The 10821-nt window shown below is 46.0% G+C and overlaps 1 protein-coding gene across 1 annotated transcript; it reads right to left on the reverse strand.

The window, feature by feature from the left end:
* LOC310985600 (plasticin-like) lies at positions 1-5174 on the reverse strand (the record flags this gene model as incomplete). Its single annotated transcript, XM_083971217.1, has 10 exons — positions 1-9; positions 167-237; positions 378-430; positions 566-765; positions 1000-1125; positions 1220-1384; positions 1621-1716; positions 2350-2410; positions 3009-3545; positions 4483-5174. The coding sequence occupies 10 exons, from the start codon at positions 5172-5174 to the stop codon at positions 1-3; spliced, it is 2010 nt and encodes a 669-aa protein (XP_083827343.1).
* Positions 5175-10821: the final 5647 nt, after the last annotated feature.

Here is a 10821-nt window from a genome sequence, read left to right on the forward strand (position 1 = left end):
TCACTCCACCTGATGGGAAGAGAAACAGTCAGATAAGATCATTTTCATCTCATATATTTGTAAGTAACTGATGCTTGTATATATACAGTATATTCCTCACAATTTCCTTAATGCAAATAATACCAAACTATGTATTTTTGCATTATGTCTTGTCATTTTTTTGTACCTCTCCATCTCTAGTCTCTGTCCTTATCATCACAGGCCTCATGCTCACACTGTCCGGAGTTTGTTCATGGTCTACGAAAAGTCAGATTAAAGCTTCGCTGAGAATTCTTTTTTACATTCAAATACAATTGATGGAGTGGATGTATGAGTGAAAAGTGAAATGGAGCTGTTAGATTGTTATCATCTTATATTTGATCTGAGATCTGTCTTACCTCGGTCTCCAAGGTGATTGCTCATGCAGATATTTAAGCTGGGGACAGTGATCCTAAACAGGAATATGAGGAATATTTTGTTATAACAAAAGGCCTCTGAGGTTATTAACTTGACAGACCTGGATTACAATCTGACTACAGAAGAAGAAGGAAACTAAAACTAAAACACTGAGAGTACAGTTCCTCACCTGCTCTCCTCCCCCTCCAGGAGTTTACGGTAAGTGGCGATCTCAATGTCCAGAACCATTTTCACATTGAGGAGGTCCTGGTACTCCTTCAGATGGCGAGCCATCTCCTCTTTCAGTTGGCCCACGTTGTCCTGGTAGTTGCCGATGTCGTTGCCAAACTGGTCCTCCATCTCATGCATCTGCCTGAGCAGAGCTTCGTTCTGGAGACAAAACACAGCACAGCAGCAAACGTGAAAAAGTTTTTTCTCATATATGTGGCAAGGCGAAGAGGGCCCGGGGGGGCTTTAAACCCCAGACTCCCGAGTAAGAGTCATGCGCGCTAACCACTTGGCGAAAGGGACATCCCCTTGGCCAAGTAGCCAGGGCCCATGATCAATTGGAGGCATAGTGACAGGACCCTCAACTGTCACATCTAGCACAGTACAATAACTCACCTTGCTCTTCAGTGCATCGATTTCACATTTAAGAGACTGAATCTGCCTCTTGGACTCGTTGGCCTCCTGCTTGGACTGCCTCAGAGCGTCGGTGTTTCGCTTTGCAGACTCGGTCAGATCGGCAAACTGTTGGGAACAAAAGATGAAACACACATGAATCAATCATCATCTTGTCCCCGACCCCACACACTCCTCCTCCCTCTGTCTGATGATGTCGTACCTTGGACTTGTACCAGTCCTCAGATTCCTGCATGTTCTTCTTAGCGATGTTCTCATATTGAGCCCTGATGTCCCTCAGAGCTCCGGTCAGATCAGGTCTGACGCTGCTGTCCACCTCCATCTTCTGCTGCTGCATCTGGACGCTCACTTGTACATCCTGGATCTCCTGATAATTCATGAATGGATGCAAAATGAGCAAAAGGCACCAAAATACAAGCAGAAACTCAAAATGCTCAAAGAAAAAACCATGCAAGCACCCCAAAAACAGAAATTAGGATGTGGTTTAAGCTTCTTAATTCCACCACTGATGATCATCTCCGTCAGCGTCCAGGTAGTTTACACCACCGTCATGTGCAGCGGTCCGAATACTTTCTGAGCCACAGAAGAAGCAGCATGACTTACTTCATCATGGATCTTCTTAAGGGATTCAATCTCGTCCATCAGAGACTCGATCTTCCTTTCCAGCTCCAGACGGGACAACGTTGCATCGTCCACATACTACATGTTTATGTGTGAGAAAAAGACATAAAGGACTGTAGTATCAATTTTCTTTTATGCTTTGACCACATAAATTATATTTTATCATCATATCACAATATCATAAGTCTCTTTTAGTGCATAGAAAGTACAAAGAGTCTGGAAAGGCTTCAGTCAACAACTTACAATGATTCAGCAGATTTTTTGGGGGGATAAATTAACAGTCAGAAAAGTATTTGCACATCCAAAATGTTAGATGCAGGTGCGTAGGAAAGCATCACTCGTGTCTTAAGAAATGGAAAAAGAAGGTCCTCTTCACACTGCTCTTGCAAATCATCACCGTTTAATAATGAAACTGACATTTTGATCGTTATTAAATGGTGATAATTCAGAAAAAGAAGAGTTACGGGATCTTGTTTTACTTTTACTGAGGATAAATGAACAAACAAAACAACAGGGATACAGGTGGATGTTTTTGTCCTAGGTCAGTGACATCTGTATAAATCTGCTCTGTCATGTTACATTATTAAACAGCTGCTTTTTTTCTCTCTTTTTTTCTAAACAGCTGCTTTTGACCTGTTACATGAGCCCGAGTGAGGACGCTGTAATCAATACGATCATCACAGCCCGGTGAGTGCAGCAGCATGTGTTTACCGTGCGGTAGGCGACCAGGTTATTCTCAGCATCTGCCCTCTTCTGGCTCTCTTCATACCACCTTCAGGGACAAAGAGCAACACCAAATATTTCAACAAACAGGAAACAGAGACAAAACATGTTGATTCTTTCTTTCTTTCTTTCTTTCTTTCTTTCTTTCTTTCTTTCTTTCTTTCTTTCTTTCTCTCTCGTCCTGTCGTGAGGTTGCACCAGCTGACATAAAGCTTCCTGGATCAATTTGTTAATTCACTCTCCTGTCTTTTGTTTCTTGTTTATTTTTTCTCAGTTATCTCTTACTTTTGTGATTTGTGTTGTTGTCTCCAATGGCATAAGTGTATGTAGCAGGCGTAGGCATTTATGTGTATGTTGAATATAATAAGTATGCACATGAATTTATACCTAAATTAGAAATATAATGAATATAATTCGTTATTACATAGTAAAAACCTATTACATAATGATACAGTAACCCGGAAGCTTGTAATTAGGGGCCACAACCCATCAGGAGCAAGGTGGGTAAGGTGTCTTGCCCAAGGACACTACAGCAGCAACCGGGACAGAGCGGCCAACCCTCTGATCAGTGGAGGACCCGCTCTACCACCTGTCGTGTCATGATCGTTACGCCTTCATGCAACACTTTCCTGTATCACAACACCAACCTCTGCTTGAGCAAGGCCATGTCCTCGGCCAGGTTGTCCCTCTCCAGCTGGTACTGGTCGCGCTCCTTGCCGATGGCGTCCATCTGGTGCCGCATCTTCCTCACTTCCTCCTGGAAGATCTTGGAGGCGCGGTTGGGCTGGCCGAGCTGCTGCTGGCCCTTGAAGGTGTTGAGCTCCTGCTGCAGGGCGCCGTTCTGCTGCTCCAGGTAGCGCACATTCTCGATGAAGTTGGCGAAGCGGTTGTTGAGCTCCTGTAGCTCGGCCTTCTCATTGCTGCGCGTGGCGAGGAACTCCTGGTTGATCCCCTCGGCCAGGGTGAAGTCCACCTTGTTGTAGGTGAAGCGAGGCAGCTGAGCGCTGGGCCGGGAACGCTGCTGTTGGTGGTTATGGTAGGCGGCCGCACGCACGACGTACTGCGCCCCGGAGACGAGCATCCTGGAGGACACTGGGGAGTAGGAGGTCATGGAGATGTGGTGCGGGCCTCCAAACGTGCGCCGGGAAGAGGTGGAGGTTTGGATTAAAGAGTGGCCGATGGTTCAGTTCTCTGTCAAGAGAGAGCTCGGTGATGCTCGTCGTGAAGCAACAGGACATCTGACTGGGGGTTTTTATGCACTCAAGCTGCTGGCTATCCCTCCTCCTCCCTCCCTCCCTCCCTTCCTCAATCTCTCATCAGCATACAGGCCACTCCCTGCCCTGCCTCCATCCGTGTGTTTTCCGTCTCACTCTCCTCCTCCTCCTCCTTCGTCTCGACTCCTCCACCCTTTTAACCAGAGCACTTGGCTGGAGGCCAGAGCAGCTTCCACATCAGTTGCTGCTTTGATAACTAAAGATGGTTGTTGAAGTTGTTTTAGAGCTAAATTTATCCAAAATGTTTGTCATGGGTTCGTTTTGGACGAGAGAGAAAAATGATGGCTCAACCGGCAAACTTCTGTGTGTAGTGAACACCAATTCCCAAAGAGTAGCACAAAGTGGCAAAAATGTTCACAAAACAGGACGGAGTACAGACAAGAAAAACCAAGGTATCTACAGGAAGGTTGAACACTTACACTGGCAGTTAGTTACCCACAATGTCACTAGGCCGAGAACTCCCCCTTGAGTGAGCCGAGCTCCCTTTAAATACCCCTAAGTTTGGATGGAGCTTTGCTCCGCTGGAACAATGAAAGTGCTGCGCACGCTCCCGGCACCCGCACTCTCCATAGAGAGAGAGCGCACCGGTCAGGGAATGGCGGGGCGTTCAAAGGCGCTCACATTATCCCCCTCCTCCCCAAGGTTGACGATGTGCCGCAACCTGGAGAGATAATCTGCTACAACGTTGTTCTTGCCAGCTTGATGTCGGATCTGGAACTGGAACGGCTGGAGAGAGAGATACCAGCGGGTGAGACGACTATCATGGTCTTTTCATGGAGTTCATCCAGGTCAGAGCCCGATGACCGGTCTTTAAGTCGAACTCCCTCCCCAGCAGGTAGTAGCCTACCTCAAGCTCTCCAGGGCCCATTTGTTGGCCAGGCCCTCCTTCTCCACTGTGGAGTACCTGGTTTCACGTGGCAGCAGCTTGCGGCTCAGGTACAGCACAGGTCGTTCTTCATCAGGATCACCTTGGGCCAGGACTGCCCCCAGTCCCACTGCAGAGGCATCAGTTTGGACCAAGAACCGCTGGCTGAAGTCAGGACTCCTCAGCACTGGAGAAGAGCACAAGCCGGCCTTGAGGGTTTGGAATGAGGTCTCACAGTCCTCGTTCCAGACAACAGGGTTCCTCTGGTCCTTCGTCGTCAGCGCTGTCAGGGGGGGCGGCAATGGTGGCGAATTTCGGGACGAGCGGGTCAAGCCCAAGAAGGACCTCACCTCCTTCTTTGTGCGAGGGCGTGGGCAACTGCGGATGGCCTTGACCTTGTCCACCTGTGGTCGGACCTCGCCTCGTCCAAGCCTGTAACCTAGGTACTTCACCTCCTCCCCGGCCCACTGACACTTGGCAGGATTCAGTGTCAGGCCCGCCTGCTGGATGTGGCTGAGGACTCCCTCCAAATGCTGCAGGTGCTGCTCCCAGGTGTCGCTGAAGATGACCACGTCATCCAGGTAGGCAGCACTGCAATCCTCACACCCCCGCAGGACGTGGTCCATCAGCCGCTGAAAAGTGGCTGGTGCTCCATGGAGGCTGAAGGGCATCATGGTGGAAGAGGCCAGCAGGTGTCTGGAAAGCAGTGTAGGGGCGACTGGTCGCTTCCAGCACACTTGGGGCAGTACGGACGAGCAGTATGGAGGTATTTTGATGTTTCATAGTGTGTGTTTTGGATGATTCAAAAGTGAACTCTATCCACCGCCATTAGGCGTGTCTCCACTGCAGGAACCTCCCCCACAGGGCCGCTTACAGGAACTTTTACGGGGCCGAACAGAGTCCCTGCTTGGGGGTCGGTACTCGGATCGGCCCTGAAGAAGTCCTGGTGGAGCTTGAGATTTACTCTGTGCTGATTGGTCAGACTCAAATCAGGATCATGTGACGCTAAGAGAAAGCCCCAAAATAAGATGCATTTTATAACCCAACGTTACTAAAAATGGAAAAACGGCCGGAAAAAAGAGAGAATAACTCAGTGAAAGCCGAGAGTAGTAGTAGGCCTGGTAAAAAAAAGAGAGCGGTAAATAGGTGATCGCGGCATTACGTGACGATCGAGGCGGCTTCTTTTTTTTTTTAAGAAGGCTATACTGACAGAAAAAACAACAACAACAATAGCAGTAAAAAAAATGTAAAAAAAAACGCTGCACAACGACCACGCAATGATCGAAACTGTTGCACGTCGCCATAAGAGCCCGGTGGGTCCTGTCTGCAGTGGAGACACGGCCATCGAGAGGGCCAAGTGAGAGGACGGTTCCTGTAGAAGTTCCTACCCCCTCCTTTTACCAGGAACTCCTGCAGCCGGAAAAAAAACCTCCGGTACAGCACCGGGCTAAAATGTATGCGGAAGGACACTGTACCGCTGGTCCTGCTGCATACCTGACACGGTGCAGCACACCTGTCGCTCAGCAGCATACCTGATGCTCTTATTTTTTTTAATTAGGATAGTTCCACAATCTGCGGAAAATATTTCCAGTATGCATCTGACCAGTCTATATTGCGTACTGTATCCCACAATGCAATGCGCCCCTGACGTCTAACCGTGACCAAAGACGGTAGTGTAGCCGTGTACCGTAACTATAGTTTAATAAAATAAAACTTAATGCAGACTGATCGGTTCATTGTAAAATATTTATTTTATTATTTTGTTTGATATGAATGTTCACAACAACACTAACAACAACAACACATTTTCAACATTTTTGTTTGTTTAAAGCTCTTAACACATATATTATCAGTTTCTATAACCAAAACAATATTTGATTTATTAAACATTCACTGGTCTTTCCTGTAGGATTTATTTTAGGCTACAAGCTTGTTTCTCGGCATATATTAACTATCATGACAACATAGCAAAGCACTGACAAATAAGACTGATGTGAACATTCATATCAAACTCTGTAACACACTCACCACACAAGCCACACATGCTCTCTCTGTGTGATGGCTGGGTAGCAGACAGTCTGAGGACAGAGAGCTTTCAGGTTGAAGTTTATAATAATGAAATGCACCAATGAAACTGTGCTAGGTCTCTGCTGTACGTCTTGACATGTCAGCTGTTAAGCTGTAGTAGAGGAAAACTCGGCTCGTGCTCCAGTCATTTAAAAAAAAAAAAAAAAAAAATCTGGTACAGTGACCGGGCTAAAATGTATGCGGAAGGACACTGTACCACTGAGGCAGACAAGAACGCATACTGTATGAAAATCCATTGCCAGCCGGGAAAAAAAACTCTGGAAAAAAAAACTCTGGTACAGCACCGGGCTAAAATGTATGCGGAAGGACGCTGTACCACTGGTCCTGCTGCATACCTGACGTGGTGCTGCACACCTGTCATTCAGCAGCATACCTGATGCTCTTATTTTTTTTAACTAGGATAGTTCCACAGCCAACGTAGTGCTACATTCAGCCGGGCCTGAGACCAAACACGTAACACTTGAGAAAATCTAATTATTCTCTTAATCCGACTTTAACTGGACAGCTGAGTGCATGTAAACCATAGACTGTAAAAATAATGGACGTAGCACCTGTGACGTCACCCATTGGTTTGGTGGAGTCTGTTTTGTGCCGCTACTACGGGGGTTTGAACTGCGCCATGTTGGATTCTACTTGCCATATTTGGAGCGGTGCGGCCGTTAGCCGGCCGAGAACCCGCCCACTGGCCTCGAAGCAGCGGTCTCCGGACCTGTCACTCAACGTTTGCGCGCCCTAATTGGCCAGAACTTTTAAAGGGATAGTTCACCCTAGAATGATATTTCGCTCATTATCTACTCACCCTCATGTTGACTAAGGGCTGGAAGAATTTTCAGAGTCCACCGTCCCTTCTCTGAGTTACAGGGGGTCTTGGGGTAGCAGTGCATTTCAATGCAACGGTTGCAAAGGGACACCAGAGCTCTTCGTAAAAAAACACACACAAAAAAACATCCAAATACCTCCATGATGCTCGTATGTAATGTCCGTCTTGTGCTGAAGCCCCAAATTGCGTAATTGTCCCGAAAAAAATTAAATAAGTCTATATTTTAAGCTTGTTTGTAGCGGAAGCTTCTCGAAGCTCCTCTTCCTGGTCCGTCCAAATCTCGCGTGATTTGCGCCGGCGTCAGTGCGGTTACTGCGAATCACGCGCGATTTGGACGGACCAGGAAGAGGAGCTTCGAGAAGCTTCCGCTACAAACAAGCTTAAAATATAGACTTATTTAATTTTTTTCGGGACAATTACGCAATTTGGGGCTTCAGCACAAGACGGACATTACATACGAGCATCATGGAGGTATTTGGATGTTTTTTTGTGTGTGTTTTTTTACGAAGAGCTCTGGTGTCCCTTTGCAACCGTTGCATTGAAATGCACTGCTACGCCAAGACCCCCTGTAACTCAGAGAAGGGACGGTGGACTCTGAAAATTCTTCCAGCCCTTAGTCAACATGAGGGTGAGTAGATAATGAGCGAAATATCATTCTAGGGTGAACTATCCCTTTAACCTAACAACAGTAAAACGGTAGAGTTTAAAAAAAATTCACCCCCCTCAGAGTGTGTGCGGGGGTAGAAACTATCGATTGAGACCAAAAAAATAAAATGTACCAGGCTGTAAATATGTTTTTTTAAGCTGTAAAGTCGGCTATTTTAACATGTGGCTCAACTGGAGTTGTTCCCTTCTGGAGCCAGCCCCCAGCGACAATGGCGATTCTGGGGGGTGGCCTGGGGTGGCACTGGCCACCCCTGAAAACTCATTGGCCACCCCTGTGGCCACCCCAAATTTGATAGGTAGTTGTTGGTTAAGTTCGTCAACACAAGAAACAAGAGGAACGCTGTCACACACTCCTCTACACACAGTCACTGTAGCTGTGCCTCGCTCCGCTCTCTCTCTCTCTCTCTCTCTCTCTCTCTCTCTCTCTCTGTCACACACACACACGGGCGCATAGGTCGCGCTTGACCGCTAATAAACGGTAAATGCGCTATATCGCGCTAATTGTAGTGTTGAAATTAACTCATTGGCTGCCATTGACGTCTATAGACGTCAATCTAATTACAACCGTTCACTGCCATTGACGTCGATAGACGTCAATTGCGTTTTTCAACGGGAAGGGCTGGAGGAAGGTCTGGCGGAGCTTGTCCATCAATATCAGGCTTGTAAACTAGTGTAAAGATGTGTAGCGGCCTGTAGGGGGCAGCAGTGCCCTCTTTGGATGAGAGATCAGCATGTATTACGGTATGAGAAGAAGAAGCGAGATGACAAGAGATATGCTAAAGAAACTTATGCACGGAGCCTATGTGTTCCGCACGTCGGCACATTATGTACCGTGTGTGTCGCGGTAGTTCGGAAAGGAAGAGGGTCGCGATCGTGAGAAAACGACGGAGATCATTGAAAAAGACACCGACGACCGACACCGACGCTGGACACCGGCGATCAAGCCGGGCCGAGCGGCCGGTGAGAGCAGCAGCTGACGGTGTCACCACAGACCAGAGCCCAGCTCAACTGACGGCTCGGTGGACGTGACCCGAGCGATTCCGTCCGGATCAACCAGGAGCAGCAGAGCCTCGTCCCCACGCTCCAGAAAGACATGAAGGTAATAATATAATACATCAATGGTAAAAATAATAAAATAAACTAACTTGCTAGCGAGCTAACTTTTACTGCTTAGAGAAGGGCGGATCGCTTTGATCGGAAAGGTTAAAAAAAAAAAAAAAACTCCACATCACACTTGACTACATCTAAGAGATGTATTTTTATGGTAATTCTATATATTTCTATAATTTACAGGTGGTGGATCGAGCAGTGGTCGACCATGGGGCAGAGGTCATGTGACAGCTACAAACGTACAAAAAAGTTAATGCATTTTTACTGATATTTGTAAATAAATTATTATTTTGCCATCAAAAGTCCTTTCTCAGTGTTGTTTTTGTTGTTTTATAGAAGGAAAACACTGTTCAGATGTGTGAGGTGTCACTAAAGCAAAAAATATCAACGTCAAAGTCACAGTTCTGCTTGACATGTTTCTTTCCACAAAAAGCTCGTTTTCTCAGTGTTTTGGTCAAAAACTGCTGTTTTTGGCGAAACCAGCCTACGTTCTACTGCTGTTTACAAAAGAACGGAAAAAGGTAGAAACAAACTTTTTTTTTCCTATTGAACAAAGAGAGTCTACTTTTCTCTTGGTAGTTTCAGTGTTTATATAGTCATAGAACACAATATTCTGTGGGTCTTATAAGATCGTTCAAAATGCTCTAAAATGGCTGGCAGTATGGGGCTCTCTGATCTGAAAATGGCTGGCAGCCAATGAGTTAACACACTTTATACAGAGTGCAGTCAAACACCAGGCTAAAGAGAGAGGAACAGCAGATCCTCTGACTGCGCAGTCAGCTGCAGGTGAGTGACAGACAGGTGACTGTGAACCAGCGACACCAGTGAGGCACAAGTTAACGTCCGTTTGTGGTCAGACCTTCCGTCACGGGGTCGGGGACGAGCTGCTGCATAACTGACACACATCAGGCTACTGTAGCCTAGGCTAAGTCCTCCTGTTAATATGTTTGCTGTGAAATAGGACTAGACTATATAGCTGTGCAGTACCTATTCTTAGTAGACCGGAAAGCAGCAGATCTGACGCTTCTATCATCTATGATAGAAGCGTCATTACAACCAGAGGAGTCAGGAGATTTTTATTTTTTAGAGAATTGAGACTTGACTTGGATTTGGTAAAAAAAAAAAAAAAAAAAAAAAGACTTGTGAACATCTCTGGCCCCCACTACTTAACTTTAGTTTTCATTCTTGCATTAGAGCATGGCATTTAATGTTTTAATGTCATGCTGTAATTTTCTGTCAAGTTTGTACATTTACTAGCTATATATAATGAATATTGCACTGAAGCTTGATTTTAAGAAAATCGTGAATCAAATCAGAATATCTGCCCGAACAATTGCAATTAGATCTTTTCCCAAAATCGTTCAGCCCTAGATGCACTTAAGAATAGCCTATCCATGTTTTGTGTTTCTAAGAAACTTGTTCTGTAAATTGTTTACTTGTGATCAAAAATCTGAAGCTCAGTGCTGATGCTTTTCTGTAAATACTATAGTTTTCTAATAATAATAATAATAGCAACTTCTTCCAGTTTTAGGCTTACAATTACAGGTTAAAGTCCCACCCACTCCATAGGCTGCATACAGATAATTTTTATATGGTTGAAGAGACAATGGTGTAGCTACTTGCTCATCCCTAGCCAT

Source organism: Trachurus trachurus, assembly GCF_905171665.1.
Source record: "Trachurus trachurus genome assembly, chromosome: 5".
NCBI lineage: Eukaryota > Metazoa > Chordata > Actinopteri > Carangiformes > Carangidae > Trachurus > Trachurus trachurus.